The sequence below is a fragment of the Rhinoderma darwinii genome, chromosome 12 (genome assembly GCF_050947455.1).
Source record: "Rhinoderma darwinii isolate aRhiDar2 chromosome 12, aRhiDar2.hap1, whole genome shotgun sequence".
Lineage (NCBI taxonomy): Eukaryota > Metazoa > Chordata > Amphibia > Anura > Rhinodermatidae > Rhinoderma > Rhinoderma darwinii.
Genome location: NC_134698.1, coordinates 2782454 through 2800759, shown reverse-complemented (window position 1 = coordinate 2800759; position 18306 = coordinate 2782454). Strand labels below are relative to the sequence as shown.

Genomic DNA, 18306 nt, shown 5'->3' with positions numbered 1-18306 from the left:
GTAGTAGTTATATTCTCATAAGTGCAGCATTTTAAGGGGGTGGCATTTTTTGTTGTTGTAGGGCAGACATTTAGCTTAGTTAACAGGTCTGATATCTTGGGATCATGATCTTTCCCTAATCTAACTTTGAGTGCGGAAACAGTCTTATCACCCAGTCTCCAGGAAAGTCCCAATTTCCCTCCCAGCTTCTCCGCTCTTCTTACTCACGTTCTTCTATATCATTGTTATGGTCGATATGACTGTATGATTATATTTTGATACTGTAGCTTACTCAAGGCGTGTCTTCATCGCACTATATTGAATGCATTCTTCTGATTTTGGATATTTGACTTTGTAAATGGTCTTTTGACTCTAAATTTACTTACCTATTCCCCCTTCTTTTTTTCCTGTAATCCTGTTAGTTTGTTAAAACTTAAAAAAACATTGTTTAAAAAAATAGATCTTAGAATTGTTCTAGGTTATATATTCATTACTTAGTGAGTGTCACGATCTGTGGGTATGTGGACCCACTGGGCCGTACCGTCGTAGCGGGATAGCAGCTGGCCACACAGTGTACCAAGTAAAGTCTATAGTCCGAGTAAGGGTACCTGTGGTAGTTCAGACAGTAGCGATGGTTAGGCTCTGATGAAACCTTAGCAGCAGACACCAGGCGTGGTGTAACACAGCAGACGTGATCGGTAGCACAACATGACTCCAACTCTCTAAGGTACAGGAACAAGGTATACAGGTAGCAGGAACGGGAACACTGGGAACTGGAAAACACTAAGGGACCATTTGCAAGACTAACACGGGTAAACACAACAACGCTCAGGCAATGACTGAAGGGGCAGGGCCCTTTTTATAGTCCAGGGTTGATTAGACAATACTAAACATGTGTGTGCGCTGGCCCTTTAAGGCCGGGACTGAGCTTGAGCGCGCACCCTAGTGGTCACTGCAGGCCAGGACGGCCGCACGTGCTGGCATCTCCGGAAAGGAAGGCGTCGGCAGTATGAGAGGAGTCTGTGGTCTGCGGCCGCATACATTACAGTGATTATATGTTTTTTGGGAAAAAAACATGCCCGTTGTTAACAATGTGGATATAATCAAAATTCTGTGAAGATTTTAGGGGGATTTCTAGCTTGTAGACTCACTTGTCAGCATGAAATGTTAATCTGCAGCCTCTAAAGCTAGCAAGTACTTGTCATGCATCAAAAAAAAAGTGATGGACTAGAACCTTTTCGCACAAAAGTAACAGTATGATAGTTTTAGGCACCAATACACCAATGGATAGGGTACAGTGAATTACATTAGGTAGGGGTCTATATCATCTAATTTTAAAGAAATATTGACAGCTCTAGAGAGCTTTAAATTGGCTTAGATTCCTGAGCGTATTTTAATTGCTCTCGTTCATGAATACCGACAGGCTGTAAACATATTTGTCGATTCTAGTTGTGTAGAAAAGGTTATAAGTTCTCACTATTAGATAAATGTTAACAGGTACACTGAACAAAGGGACAACCTTCGAGTCTGCAGTTCTAATAATAAATCAGGCAAAGTTCAGCAATGAGAAGTCATAAAGATAGTTGTGCCTCAATAAAACCTCAGAAATTAGTCTTCTTCAGAGAAGAAGACAATCACTCTAGATCTCCTGGTTAAGAACATGATTATATTAACAATAAAAGTGGGTGCATGACACGGGTTTATCATGGGAAGTTTCATCAATCAATGCCATGAGACCATACCACGTCAGCCGAGCTCCGAGAATTCTCAACATTAGTTGTTGATTTTCCATCTGGGACACAAACTAAACTTTATTGTCTTTGGTTTTTAGATATTTTTCACTAACATTAGCATTGTAAAGTGGCAAAATATGAAGATGAGAATATTACTCTAACTTGGGTTGGATTTTTTGGGAGTTTTCAACACGATGAAAGCATAAAAATCTGGATATACTCAGAGGACAGCGAACTTGGTAAGACACAATTTATTGATCAATGAGGGTCTGACCTCTGAGAACCCCACAATCCCTAGATAAGGGCTGCAACCTTCTGGCTCTTTCTCTGCACAGTGCCAGAGAGCTGCAACACAGCCCCATTTAAATAAATGCGATCAAATAGTATCTGTTAATGAATGTAAAGGACATTATAGAGCTCATTAGGGATTATTTACACGTTATCCCATGCTTTCATGTATAACTTAGCAATAAAAATTAAGTGTGACTCTTGTCCTTTGTAGGCTGTGATCCTTGCTAAGTCCCGGAGTACAAAAGATGGATCAGGGTTCAGAACGAATCATAAGAGATGGTCAGTATGTTATCTGTGTGTGTCTGTCTATTTATCCATCTATGTAATATCTATCTCTTATATAGCTCTATCTATCTATCTATCTATCTATCTATCTATCTATCTATCTATCTATCTATCTATCTATCTATCTATCACAAAGTGTTAATAAACTTTCTCCAACAAGAGAAAATGCATGTGGTCAGCTTGTGTTATGATCTATGTAGAATAACATTGTATTTAGGGGTTGTCTAAATCCCTATTAGGGTAAATGGTGGTGAAAAAGGATAGTATTTCACTTGGGTCTAAAAAGCATTTAGTGGAAGAGTAATTAATTCTTCTGTCTAACAGACATTCTATATCTGACGTAGATCTAGTGATTTTATCTTTTTCTCCTCTATTCTCCAGAAGACATCAAAAACTTCTTGCAAACGCTCTCTCAGTTTGAAGATTACAAGGTGAGGAAGATATACAAGTATTTCAGAGAGGATTTAGCCTTCATTGTAGAGTCCATGGACACTTGTAGTCTTCTTTCTAAACTTGAGCCTCGGAAAGCGGTTAATGCAAAGGTATGAAACTTGTATTGTAATCTATTGATCATAACCAGATAATTATAATCCCTCAATGTATATGTGACTACTACAGCCCATTGATCATATGGACAAGAATAGAACTGCTATAATACTGCCCTTTATATACAAGAATACAATTACTATAATACTACTCCTATATACAAGAATATAACTACTATAATACTGCCCCCTATATACAAGAATATAACTACTATAAAACTGCTCCTATATAAAAGAATATAACTACTATAATACTGCCCCCTATCTACAAGCACATAACTAATATAATACTATCCCTATACACAAGAATATAACTACTATAATACTGCTCCTATATACAAGAATATAACTACTATAATACTGCCCCCTATATACAAGAATATAACTACTATAAAACTGCTCCTATATAAAAGAATATAACTACTATAATACTGCCCCCTATCTACAAGCACATAACTAATATAATACTATCCCTATACACAAGAATATAACTACTATAATACTGCCCCTATATACAAGATTATTACTATAATACTGCCCCCTATGTACAAGAATATAACTACTATAATACTGCCCCTATATACAAGAATAGAACTACTATAATACTGCTCCTATATACAAGAATAGAACTACTATAATACTGCCCCCTATATACAAGAATATAACTACTATAAAACTGCTCCTATATAAAAGAATATAACTACTATAATACTGCCCCCTATCTACAAGCACATAACTAATATAATACTATCCCTATACACAAGAATATAACTACTATAATACTGCCCCTATATACAAGATTATTACTATAATACTGCCCCCTATGTACAAGAATATAACTACTATAATACTGCCCCTATATACAAGAATAGAACTACTATAATACTGCTCCTATATACAAGAATAGAACTACTATAATACTGCCCCTATATACAAGAATATAACTACTATCATACAGCTCCTATATACAAGATAATAACTACTATAATACTGCTCCCTATATACAAGAATATAACTACTATAATACTGCTCCCTATATACAAGAATATAACTACTATAATACTGCCCCCTATATACAATAATATAATGACTATAATACTGCTCCTATATACAAGAATCTAACTACTACAATACTGCCCCTATATACAAGAATATAACTACTATAATACTGCCCCATATATACAAGAATATAACTACTATAATACTGCCCCTATATACAAGAACATAACTACTATTATACTGCCCCTAATTACAAGAATATATCTACTATAATACTGCCCCTATATACAAGAATATAACTACTATAATACTGCCCCCTATGTACAAGAATATAACGACAATAATACTGCTCCTATATACAATAATATAACTACTATAATACTGCCTCTTATAAACAAGAATATAACTAAAATTAAACTGCCCCCTATATACAAGAATATAACCACTATCATACTGCCCCCTATGTACAAGAATATAACAACAATAATACTGCTCCTATATACAAGAATATAACTACTATAATGCTGCCTCCTATATACAAGAATATAACTTCTATAATACTGCCCCCTATATACAAGAATATAACTACTATAATACTGCCCCTATATACAAGAATATAACTACTATAATACTGCTTCTATATACAAGAATATAACCATTATCATACTGCCCCCTATATAAAAGAATATAACCACTATCATACTGCCCCCTATGTACAAGAATATAACAACAATAATACTGCTCCTATATACAAGAATATAACTACTATAATACTGCTCCTATATACAAGAATATAACTACTATAATACTGCTCCTATATACAATACAACTACTATAATACTGACCCCTATATACAAGAATATAACTACTATAATACTGCCCCCTATATACAAGAATATAACTACTATAATACTGCCCCCTATAGACAAGAATATAACTACTATAATACTGCCCCTATATACAAGAATATAACTACTATAATACAGCTTCTATATACAAGAATATAACCATTATCATACTGCCCCTATATACAAGAATATAACCACTATCATACTGCCCCCTATGTACAAGAATATAACAACAATAATACTGCTCCTATATACAAGAATACAACTACTATAATACTGACCCCTATATACAAGAATATAACTACTATAATACTGCCCCCTATATACAAGAATATAACTACTATAATACTGCCCCCTATAGACAAGAATATAACTACTATAATACTGCCCCTATATACAAGAATATAACTACTATAATACTGCTTCTATATACAAGAATATAACCATTATCATACTGCCCCCTATGAATAAGAAATGTTTCCTTTTTTTTTTATAAACCTAATAAATCTCTATTCCACATGTCTTCAGTATATTGTATGTTCATGGATTTAATTTATATCTGTTACAAATTATTCACGGATATTATTTGGATTTCAGTCTTATTTACAAATGAAGAAAGACCTCGGGACCTCTATATTTTCGGAGACATTGGTACGGAATATTTTACATCAGGGAAGGAATATCGTAATGGCATTCTGGGAAAGCATTTTTTCTGTGGAGACTGCATGCTCAGATCCAAACTTAATCACGGTACTGGATGAAATTACTCAGGCAGGTAACTCTGAAAATTGTGTCTATCATATTATTATTATATCATTATTATTATTATTAGCCTTGTCTTCATTATAAGAATGATAAATAACTTACATTCCTTTAATCCAGCATCTGTGGGATCTGATAAAGAGCTGGATGCTGGATTAGTAGCTATTCAGGCTTATCGGATACAGAAAAATAAGTAAGACTGTGTAGAGTACACAAAATCTGCTACAATAACATGCCCAACCCTATATCCAGTGCTACTACCATTCATGTAATACTATAGACTAATGCAGTGACTTTCTTCTGTATAGGCGATAACCTCATAGAACAGATCATTCTGGATAAACGAGGTCCTCGTGTGTCTATAGTGCTTAAAGGTAAATTGATGATGATAGAGTACCCGCCATGTGTACAAAGCCCTATGTCATGCACCACCACAAATAGTGGTGAAAACGGGTACATATTATTATATAGAAAATATGAATGATTTCATACCATAATACGATCCTATAGGCTGATCTATTTTGACACATGAATGCATTTCTTCATTCGTCCAGACATCCAGGAGCTCCATAAGACCCATCTGTGGAAGAAAAGTCAGTATTTGGTAGAAAACAAGCCACCAGGTTCCACCCTGGAGCTACAAAGCTTCATCATTTCTGAGCGCTATGTGAACATTGTAGTCGTTTCTAGTAATCAAAGAAAGATATTACCTAAAAATGAGCTAATAACGACCGGGATAAAACATGAGAAATATATGTATAAAAAAAGAACTGCCATGGAACGAATTGTCCCCAATAAACTATTCCGATGGTGTCATCAAATAGGGTGTGTGCCCCGTACAGTGATGGTGAGGGGAGTACCAGGCGTGGGGAAGACCACACTAATGCAAAAGTTTGTCTATGACTGGGTGAACGGAAAACTTTATCAGAGATTTGCTTTTATTTTCTTCTTCAAATTCCGGGAACTCAATCAACTTGATAAGGTCAGCTTGGAGAAGCTGATCCTTCAGGAATACCCTCATCTGCAGAATCATCTTGAAAAGATCCTACGAAATCCAGAAGAACTGCTTTTTATATTTGACGGCCTGGATGAAACTGTTCACCAAATGGATTTTTGGTCGAAAAATTTGTTGAGCAACGTAAAACAGGTGGATAGTCTTGGTGCGATTGTGGTTAGTTTGGTTAAACAGTCACTTCTCCGGGGCTGCTATGTGTTAATGACCAGTCGCCCAACCAAACTGGCATCAATAGGTACAGGCGTTTTTCAGAGGGTATCTGAAATAATGGGCTTCTTTCCCAAGGAAAGGGAAATTTACTTTGAAGTATTTTTCAAAAATAAGGAAATTTCGGACAAAATGTTTCAATATGTGAAGGAGAATGACACATTGTACACGTTTTGTTACATCCCGTCCTACTGCTGGATCATCTGTACAGTATTATCCAAGAACTTACAACCAACAAGTAGTGATCAGTTGTCATTATTACCCAAAACGGTGACACAACTTTTTGCGATATTTGTGGCCAATATTCTTTTTAATCACAGCCTGCACAAAAGTGACGCTCAGAAGATCCTGCAGTCCATCGGATGGATGGCAGAATATGGAGTAATGAATCACAGTATTATATTTGATGAACGAGATCTGGGATCCTTTAATGTGGATGTTTCTTCTCACCTACTATCAAGTTTTATGATGGAAACTGACCAGCCCCCGAATGTGACCTTTTCCTTCCTACATCTTACTATTCAGGAGTTCTTTGCTGCCTTGGTTCATTATATGGACCATAACCAAGAGAAACTTCAGAAGTCACTTAAGGAAGCCCAAATCTACGATGATAATCGTGGTGAAATATTTCTTCGTTTTCTCTGTGGCCTTTCGGATATATCCACTGGGTCCATTTTGAAGAGATATTTGGGAGAGTTGTCTACCGAAACATCAAAAATTGTCATTGAGTGGCTTCAAAAGACCATCCATGACACATGGAAGGAGAATGAGTACAAAGATGATAACGGAAAGCTCATGGGTGCATTTGTGTATCTTTTTGAGACCCGAAACGAGGCTCTTGTTTTGCAATCTTTGGGATCAGGCAAAAGTTTTGATTTTTCCTATGTCCCTTTGACACCTTTAGACTGTAGCGTATTTCCATTTATCCTGAAATCCTGTATAGAGACAGAGAAGCTTAATCTAGAATCGTGTGGCATTCAAAATGAAGGACTACGAAGATTTTCAGGAGTCCTACACACCATTAGGGACCTCTGGTAAGATTTTTCAATTCTTTTATTGCTGTAAGGCCTGATTCACATGAGCGTTGAATACGTCCTTGTGACGGCCGTTAAAACAACGGTCATCACACAGACAAATGTAATTCAATGGGGACGTCCACACGGTCGTTGCTTCAATGGACTGTGTGAGGGGTCCGTTGAAAAATAGAACATGTCCTATTTTATTCAGTTTTCACGGTTCCCTCCATAGACTCATTCTAAGGGATCCGTGAAAACGGAACCCGCACAGGGGGCACCTCGGACGTGAAACACGTCATGTTTATCACGTCCGAGTTTCCCCACATTCGTGTGAATCTAGCCTAATTGTGATGGTTAAAGAGATTTTTTGTATCAATAGAGGACCTCTAGTTCAATATTTTGGGGTATCATGTCATTGCTTACAGATTTTTTTAGAATTGATGTCAATGTTTATGATCAGTTTTAGATTTTAATATAGTAATGTATAACTGACCCTCAGCTATTATGTACTCAGTCACTTCTTATATACAATCTTGGACATATTAAACAATCCATTTATATGGTGCTTGGCATAAAGCCAATTTGCTCATCTTTCCTACCCAAGTCATGGAAGTGCTTGTACACTAAAGTCTGCTCCGCTTACAGTTCTATGACATTTTCCCATTTGCCTTAACTTTTTTTCTCGACACCAATTTGCAAAAAGTTACATAAATAATGACACTTTCCTTTGCTTTCTGTAGTCTTCGTGACAATAGTCTAAAGGATGAAGATGTTCACTTGATATGTTCTGCATTAAATCAACCAAAGTGTAAGATCCAGGAGCTGTGGTAAGTTGTAAATCATCTTCAGAGTCAGACGAAAATCTCCTTTCCGAACAAAAATACGGACCTAATGAACTGGATCTGGGAGAATAAAAAAAGCATTTTTTTTCAATATTCTCTGTTTTTGCTCCTTTATTAACCAGTTTGAGCAGTAATAATCTGACTCACGACTGCTGTCCTCAGTTGGCATCTGCAATAACTAAAAACCGGTCCTTGAAGAAACTTGACCTGTCCTATAACAACATGTCAGGACCTAAGTTTAGTGACTTGATGGGAGCTTTGTCCAGTCCAACATGTAGGATTGAGGAATTAATGTGAGTAGAAATGTCCTTTATTATATGTGTCTGGGGTATCGAGAGGGTATACATGTCTCGTATGTCAGTAATGCCAACACAGGTTAAAGTCAAGCAAATATATAGAGAAAATAAAAACATATTCTACATTGACGCCTAACACTAAACATTATAATTTGTGGTCTGTCATAATAAAGCGATTGTCAGCTTTGGGGGTCACCTAACGATAAATTGATCATAGATTGCCCCGCTGCTGAGACTAGTAATTAGCTGTAATCTGGCAGCAAGTGTTTAAGTCTTCTATAGCACCACCAGTGGTGAAATTAAGAATTACAAATTTTCTATGAAAAACATGGGCTGTCTGTGTAATGCAGAGATTCGATAGGTCCTCCAGAGTCAGAGACGCTCATTGTAGCTGTTCTCTGCTCTGTTTTTTTCACTGAGATCCCAAATGAGGGATTCCCATCAATTAACTACTCTAATAGGGCATTTAAAAATGGCTTTATAAACTTGACATCCCCTTTAAGGGTTTGTGCCAGGGTTCACCTTTTTGTAAGGATTTTATTGTGTGCTTTTAAGAGAAGAAAAAACAAAAAATACCTGTGTAAAGTTGTGCTGTACTGTGCAAAGGCATGTTTGTTTTTTCTGAACAGCACGCCATGTGGTCAGAAGTGGTATTGAAAGTAAAAACTTTAATAGGTGTACATTTATTAAACATAAAACATTATTGTTATTATTTTTTTTATTAATGTTTGCATTTGATATTGTACGTTATATAATTGATTCACTCATACAGATGAAAGTCAAATGAATAAGAACTCCATGTCAGCTATAGAGGCGGCGGCCAGGCAGCAGAAATATAACATAAGCTTTGTTTCCACATCATAATCTAAATCTTATCTGCTTTGCTTTTGCAGTTTGATTCGTTGCAGCCTGACAGACAGCTCTTGTTCTCAATTGGCCTCTACAATAATTAAAAGCCCTTCCCTGAAGACCCTTGATCTGTCTGATAATCGACTGGAGGGGTCTCAGTTTAGAGACTTGATGTCAGCTTTGTCAAGCCCAACATGCAGGATAGAGGAACTTACGTGAGTATATTTAGGACTTTGACGGGTACACACAGAATTTAACTTAAACCACGATGTGGGATTCGCTCAACTGTTTGGTATCAAATACTGGACTTAAAGGGTCAAAAACGAAAAATTCAGCTTTTGGTCACAGTTTTGGAGCTTTACAAGCCCCCAAAGTTTAATTTACCTGAATGGTGCCATTACCAAAATCTCCTGGGGTCCCCTAATAAGCGCAGCTGAAGCCTGTGCCGACCACAACAATAGAGCAGTGCTGTCCACTTAAAAATATACACAATCAGAATTATATAATTTTACAATGAGGACTACTCCCTGCAGGATATTTAATAGGAAACCAGTAATAATAAAGCTTGGATAATGATAAGATGTATAAAAACCAAATTTTTCGGCTAGTAATTTTTTGGCTCCATGACATCATTCCTAAATAGCACCCAATGAACCCAATGGCGTGTTGTACATACCCGATGATTTCAGAGACTTCCAGCAATGGTTACTCCCATGATCAGTTTTTATCACTGGTACCACTTGGCACTGACTATTCATCATACCATCTGCAGCAACAATCTATTACCTCAATACATCCTAATAGGGCATAAAGAAAGCGGTTGTCCAAAAGGTAAAAACCTCTTCAGTGGTTGACTATCACTAATTTTGGAACAATACACCTAACATCCAAGACACAGGACAAAATGCACAGGCCTAACATGTACTTGGTGGGTTGTGGATTTGTAATACCCCACTCCAAAAAACCCTCGTGGTATCTATACAACTTTGTCTAAATTTGCACCAGGAAAGAGCCTGAAGCCTTGTAAATCGAGGTGACAAATATATATTTTAAGTAAGTCAATCCTTTTTTTTAAAATTACCTTTCCACATAGCAAATTTTAAGGGTCCCCAAAGAATTAGGCTGGATTCACACGAGCATGTTCGGTCCGTAAAGGACGGAAGTATTTCGGCCGCAAGTCACGGACCAAACACACTGCAGGGAGCCGGGCTCCTAGCATCATCGTTATCTATGATGCTAGGAGTCCCTGCCTCTCCGTGGAACTACTGTCCCGTACTAAAAACATGATTACAGTACGGGACAGTTGTCCTTGCGGCCGAAATACGTTCCGTCCTTTACGGACCGAACATGCTCGTATGAATCCAGCATCAGACATGCCAGGCGCAACCTGAATGCAACAAGTAAGCCATCAATGCCTATGACCACCAGGAACTTACCATTATGCCCAAATTTTTTTTTTACTATACATTGGAAATATATATTCAAAGTACCTGCTGCTCTGCTCCGGAATGATCTGACCTCTGTTACTGTACTCTAGTCCCCTGTTTTCCCGCCGCAGTCTTAGACCATGCTATGGAGAGCTTTTTTTTAACGTCTGACACACTCCCCCACCCCCTCTACTGCCCTCCGATGGACCAGTACTGATGACTTCGGCCTCTGTGTCGACGCTGTGTCCAGCAGCACCAATGTCATCAGCGCCTGTCCATCGGACCTGTTTAGGCATTGTATGGCGGTATTATTTGTCCACTGAGTCACAGTTTATTTGCCCATAGATGGCAGTATTGTGTAGGAAGTATATGGCAGTGTTGCATGGGCGCTATATGGAAGTTTTACTGAGCTATCGTTTGTAGGAATTATTTAGGTATAGTATGGCGGATTAATTTGGGCACTAAATGGCAGTATTTGGGTATAAAAATGTCAGCAATAAGTGCATATGTATCTCTGATAGATCTGTGAAGATTATTATTTGTTTCAAATGCAGATTGAGCTGTAATGGCAGGGTGATAGACAAGTCCAGTATCCAACTAGCTTCTACTATATCTAAAAATCAATCATTACGAAAACTTAATCTGTGTGGAAGTAAATTGGTCGGTCTTCTCTTCATTGAGTTGATGGGATATCTGTCCAGTCCATTCTGCAGGATAGAGGAGTTAATGTGAGTATTACATCTCTCATACATTGAGGAAGGGGATATATAAATAATGAAGGTGTAACAACAAGCTAGACATATATAATGAGCTTACATCCGTTTCGGGTTGAAATATATACACAGTGGAGTCCCATTATTATGAGCAGCAGCTAATATCCAGAGTGACCGCAGTGTGCAACACGGACAGCAGCTGGACGGGCTCGGTGTGATTCAATAAGGTGCTGGTCGGTTGTCTCAGGTATCTGGCACCGTGCTGACTACAAAGCATCGCACATTTGCTTGAGGGTGCGTGGGGGAGGATCCATAGAGCCACCAAGACGATCGAGGTGGTCCCATAGATTCTCAATCCGGTTCAAGTCTGGAGAATTAGGGGCCCAGGGAAGTGCTTGGAAGTCTTGGCCGTGCTCTTCCGACCACTGTCAGACATTTCTAGCCGTGTGACATGTCGCGTTGTCCTGCTGGAAGATTCCATCTGCCCCAGAGAAGACAAACAGCATGTATGGGGGGGGGGGGGGGTGATGGGGGGGACGTGATCTGCAACGATGGATTCATACCCATATCAGTTCAGAGCCTTCCACATGGATGAGTGGCCCAGAGAATGCCATGAAAAAATTCCCCAGACCATAACGCTGCCGTCACCGGCTTGTGTTCTTCCAGCAATGGCTGTGGGGTGTTTGTACTCTGATGTTTCTCGCCTAACACGCCAACGTCCATCCGTTCCATGAAACAGAAAACGTGACTCATCGGAGAAGACAACCCTCTGCCAGTCAACGGTGGTCCAATTCCGATACTGCCGTGCAAATTGAAGCCTTTTTTTTCGATGCACCCGTGTTACATAGGAGCAGTGACCATCCGTCGGCTTCGGACCCCCATACGCAGTAGATTCGCTGAACTGTTGTTTTAGACACACGTCTGGTAGCCCCTGGTTGATTTTCACTGTGTCGTTCGGCCCTCGCGCACCTTTGTAGCCGACTTTCGCCTCTCACATCAATGGCACGTGGGGCTCCGCAGTTTCCACGTCGTTATTCCAAATAGTGCCATTTGTCCACTCACGATACACTGTCACCACAGCAGCACGCGAACAGTTCACAAACTGCACTGTGTGAGAAATACCACCACCCTGGGCCCGAAAGCAAATAATCATCCCTTATTACAACTCTGATAAATCGCCCCTTTTACCCATGGCAACGAGTCATTGGTGTTCAGACAGCCTATCGCATACATTATATACCCATCAAGCCAGCCCGCAACACATCACTTCCTTTATGGGCTACGCGCTGTCGAAGTCGAAAGTGGGAGGTGGTCATAATAATGTGACTCCACTGTGTAGATACCTGTACATATGCCATATTAAGGAAAATCGGACTTTCCTGTTTGGGATCCTTCTTACTGGCCAGATCAGAGAACTGTTAGGAAGATATTTATATTTTTGGGGACTATATTGTATATACAACAAATTATGTCAAAGACGATCAAATGTATAATACAGCTATTTATGTTTCCTGCAGTTTGAGAGATGCCAGTTTGACCGATCGTGCTTGTGCGCAATTGGCAATGGCGATACATGATAATCAGTCTCTAAGGAAGCTCGACCTGTCTTATAATGACCTAATAGGTCCTCATTTTGGAAGTCTGATGGAAGCTCTGTCCAGTCCAAGCTGCGGGATAAAGGAATTACTGTGGGTATAACAGATCTATATGGGACTACAGTAAAAGGTCTTTGAGACGATCACCCATAATTACAGTGAAAAGTGGTCCTCTCAAAGAAGGGGGTCACTATAGATAGCATTTAAGAGAATTGAATATCTTAAAAACCTGTAAATGACTTACGTATCCCTTTAAAGAAGACTGTCAGCTCTCCTGATATGTCTGTTTTAGTAAATACTTGTATCCCCCATAATATCAGAATTCAAGAGCATCTTTTCTTAGAACTGCATTGTGCCATTCCTCTGTTATTCCTCCTAGAAATATATAAATACATTGACAACTGGGTGTTACCATTTCCCTTGTCAAAGGTGCGTGTCACTACACAATCTCACTCTGTCAACACTGATTGGGCATTTTCAGAGTGTGTAGGGACACACCCCCAACTGGTAACACCCAGTCAATTTATTCATACATTTGTAGGAGGAGTAACAGAGGAACAGTACAATGCAGAGTTCTAAGAAAAGATTCTCCAGAATTGTTATTTCATGAGAAATATAAGTATTTACTACAAACAGACATGTCAGGAGAGGTGACGTCTGTTTCAGGTCGAAATATATAGATACCTGTACATATGTCGTATTAGGGAAAATGGGACTTTCCTGTTCGGGACCCTTTTTACTAGCCAGATCTGAGAACTGTTAGGGCTAATGCACACGACCGTGTAGATCTGAGAACTGTTAGGGCTAATGCACACGACCGTGTGGGTTGTCTCTTGGGGACTAACCAAAAAGCGGCCATGTGGTGATCAGCTGATCACCTCGATTCTTGGCAAACAGCGGATTTTGCTGGGGGGGGGGGGGGGGGGGTAGGGTAAGGCACGACCAGACAGTCACTTGCCCTGTAGTGGCGGCTGCAGGGGAAATATAGTATAACAGGCTGGTCATTTAGATGAATGGCTGTCCCTGTAATACAAGGACGGCTGGAGTCTGCCAGAGCAGGAGCCGCTTGTAAATATAACGCAATTACAACTAATAAAATGCATACATGATAAGATTTTTACGTATTAAATAGAAAATGTTACTGTATAATATGCCGAATGTACGTCTATCACAGGCTTGAGAATACTAGGTTGACAGATGAATACGTCCCATCACTGGTATTGCTGAAGAAGAACAAGAACCTCATATACCTGGATCTGAACCGGAACTATATCAAAGACATTGCTTCCAGCCAAATTAGGGAACAAATGATGATGTCACCCAACCTGAAGGAGCTCAGGTACATTACTATATGAACTATACTGGGGTGTTACAAAAGCTAAAGTCTAATGCCCGTTGCATACGACCGAGTGCCACTCGGGCCATTTTTCACGTCATCTGAATAGCACCCGATAGTTTTCACGGACCAATTCACTCCTTTCCGATCCGTGGAAAGATAGAACATGTCCTATCTTTCCACAGATCATGGACGGGAACCGGCTGGCACACACGGTCGTAAGGCCTAACTTCCTAGCTGCAGTTGGTTATTCTTTAGGCCCATGAAGCATCATATACTTTACTTCCCTCAACAATTTCACATTCTTTTCATCCTGTTTAAGTGGTGTAAAACAAACCCCATAAAAAATGGGGAGAACTAACCACTCAGTTATGAATTGGTGGATATCAAACCATAATTCAGTGCTGCAAAACAACGGGGCAACTAGGCCTGGTCCATTTAGGCTAGCCATATGTCTATAGTCTCAGAATCCATGTCTCGTAATATGTAATCGACGGACCAGTGATTGAAAAATATTTACAGAATTTTGGGTTTGGTCTTTTGCTGCCTTCCTGGATTTTCTAGTTGTGTTTTGCTTTTTTTAACGCAAATTAGGTGGGACCCGGGCAGTCAAAAGTTTTATATACGACCCAGAACATTCTAGTTACGCCCTTGTGGAGCAGACACCATGACTTTCGCACTTTCACCACCTAAAATATTCAATGATAAATATTTTATCGTAGGCAAAAATTGCTCAATTCAAGTCAATAAGGTAAAGAGATCGTCCATTTTAGACAACGCCTCAATGTTAAGCCGGTCATACACTATTGTTCGGCCAACAGCTACCTAAGGGTATGTGCACACACACTAATTACGTCCGTAATTGACGGACGTATTTCGGCCGCAAGTAGTGGACCGAACACAGTGCAGGGAGCCGGGCTCCTAGCATCATACTTATGTACGATGCTAGGAGTCCCTGCCTCTCCGTGGAACTACTGTCCCGTACTGAAAACATGATTACAGTACGGGACAGTTGTCCTGCAGAGAGGCAGGGACTCCTAGCATCGTATATAACTATGATGCTAGGAGCCCGGCTCCCTGCACTGTGTTCGGTCCGGTACTTGCGGCCGAAATACGTCCGTCAATTACGGACGTAATTAGTGTGTGTGCACATACCCTAAGACCTAATGCACACGACTGTAGTGGTTTGTGGGCCGCAAACCAGGATCCGTTGTGGTCCACTTGTCTGCAAAAAAACCTTTGTTATGCATCCGTGTGTTATTAGGATTCATGGATCCGCAATAAAAAAAAAAAAATGATGTCACCAGCTTGTGATGCTGCAAACCCAGAACGTGACTTGTCCAGAGGTTTTGCGGCACGGATTCGCGGACCCGACATGGATCCGTGAACATCACGGTCGTGTGCATGGGGCCGTAGAAATGAATGGGTCCGTGTGCTATCTGTAAAATTGCAGATAGCATATGGGCAAAAACTACCGTCATGTGCATGAGGCCTAAAAGCAGAGCGTGATTGTGTTTTCTATAGGGAGAAAGCTGCTGCCAGGGAGAAAGCTGCAGCCCGGTACTTCCCTCCCCAGACATCTGCTATCAGTGGAGAGTCAGAGACGCCACAATACACATGAGATGGTCAGCCAGTCTTTTCAAAATCGGCGGGTTTTTCCAACATATATCAAACATGTATGGTCAGCTTTAGAATGATTTCCCGGAGATAAGGGGACCCCCAGCAAGCAGCTGTAGTATGTTGGGGGAACATTGTAGCAAGTGATCATTTTCCTTGCAGCACCACCACAGGAGAAATGAAGTATTACACAGTTTGCATTGAAATCAAAAGGCTGTCCATGCAATGCATGGACATGCTGGGTCCTCCAGAACGAGAGACACTCTTAGTAGACACTTTCTGCTTTGACTAATAGATGAAGATTCTGAACAGGAGACCTCCATCTATAAATAATTCCCTGATAGTATATTTGATAATGGCTTTTTATAAACCGGGAAACCCCGTAGACTATAAAGAAAAAAAAAAGAGCATCAGAAATGTTTCTAATATCAAAGAATTTTCTCTGGCGTCTTGGATATCAAGTAGGTCACAACTAACCAACTATCTAACACACAAATATTCTTTTTTTTACTTCTAGAATGGACTTCAAAAATATTTTAGCACTAAAGTCTTAAAAAAGAAGCTGAATTCTTCAATGTCTGAGTTTCTTCAAGTTTCCGTATCACTTTATGGTGATTGGGATCTACTGGAACTTTATCATCTACAATGGCCAAGGAACACCATGGAAATCTCAGATGAATATGATAACGGTTGAGATCCGTCTGCTGATTTATCCACCCAATATTTACAGATACATTAACTCTTGAATATTTGTATAGACTCAAACCTCTGAAACTTGGGATACAGGACAATGACATAGTGACACTTGGGGTACAGGACACTGACATAGTGACACTTGGGGTACAGGATAATGGAGTCCTCCCTTCATGGGGCTGCAGCATGAACTGCTTTAATGTTATGTAATATATAATATTCCAGGAGGTTTTGCCTAATTAAACGTTTTTATAGCGCTACTGGGGTCTAGTTGCACAGTCTTCTTTGATGACGATACGACTCTTCGTCATGTGACTAGCCGCGCTGTACTCTATGTAATTGATATACTACTGCTACTGCTTGTACTTAAAGTACAGTGGAGCCGGTCACATGACGAAAAGTTGTATCGTCATCAAAGAAGACTGTGGATCTAGACTTACGGTCCCCCGCCAGCGCTATAAAAATCATGAAAATCTCAGAATCAGCGTGACAGGGGACCAGAATGTATATTAGCCGGGGTACAGACATACTGCAATGACTACACTGCTAATAATTTTTGTCCCCCACATCCTCTTTGTCATAGGCCCTTGTTTTTTGTACTATTTCTTTTTTCACTTGATAAATTATGCACCGTGTACTCTTCTCTTGATATGTATTTATATGTCATGTACTTTATGTGTGTTTGAGTATATAATAAAACACTTATCCAATACTTGTTGAATTGTTTTTGGTTCTACAGATATAGCTTTGATATGTGATAGAGTGCCCTATCTCTCAGATGGGTATATACACTATATGGACCAAAGTATACGGACCCCTGACCACCACACCTACAGTATTTAAGCTTCCTGGACAACCCCTTCTAAAACCATGATGTTATTATGTAGCTAGACCCCTTTTTCCATCTGTAACAACTCGCACTCTTCTGGTGCAAATTGCTCAGGTTAAAAAGTTGCATCTAAACTTTCACCAAATTTGCAATATTTGTCTTGTCATTTCAGAAAAGAAACCAGTAAAGCTGGTCATAGCCGGTGTAAGGCTGCGTTCACACTGAGTTTGTCCTACTATGTTTACCATGTACGTTGTGAAAGCTCCTGACGTGCACCTAAACCTTTCCAGAGGGATCAGAAGGGGGACAATGAGTTTCTTTTTGGCCTTCGTCTGGCTGGTATACGTTAATATGCCGCAGATGAAAAGGTATGGAATAGCATAGCAGACGAAGTTATTTCATTCCTTGAAGTCAAGTAAAATAAACGTA

The 18306-nt window shown here is 39.5% G+C and overlaps 1 protein-coding gene across 1 annotated transcript; it reads left to right on the top strand.

The window, feature by feature from the left end:
• Nucleotides 1–1677: 1677 nt before the first annotated feature.
• On the top strand, nucleotides 1678–17414 carry LOC142664712 (NACHT, LRR and PYD domains-containing protein 12-like). The gene is made up of 13 exons (XM_075843984.1): nucleotides 1678–1951; nucleotides 2215–2282; nucleotides 2670–2830; nucleotides 5278–5455; nucleotides 5751–5816; nucleotides 5997–7698; nucleotides 8421–8507; nucleotides 8645–8815; nucleotides 9712–9882; nucleotides 11649–11822; nucleotides 13325–13495; nucleotides 14577–14741; nucleotides 16873–17414. Exons 2-13 carry the CDS (start codon nucleotides 2249–2251, stop codon nucleotides 16907–16909), a joined length of 3117 nt encoding a protein of 1038 aa, XP_075700099.1. The 5' UTR covers nucleotides 1678–1951; nucleotides 2215–2248; the 3' UTR covers nucleotides 16910–17414.
• The last annotated feature ends 892 nt before the right edge of the window (nucleotides 17415–18306 follow it).

What these genes read in the sequence shown, in the direction of transcription:
- LOC142664712 (XM_075843984.1), top strand. Translation starts at nt 2,249, where the DNA reads ATGGATCAGGGTTCAGAACGAATCATAAGAGATG. An exon ending in TGTAGGATTGAGGAATTAAT is followed by an intron (nt 8,816 to 9,711) that starts GTGAGTAGAAAT and finishes TTGCTTTTGCAG; the next exon opens with TTTGATTCGTTGCAGCCTGA. An exon ending in TGCGGGATAAAGGAATTACT is followed by an intron (nt 13,496 to 14,576) that starts GTGGGTATAACA and finishes CGTCTATCACAG; the next exon opens with GCTTGAGAATACTAGGTTGA.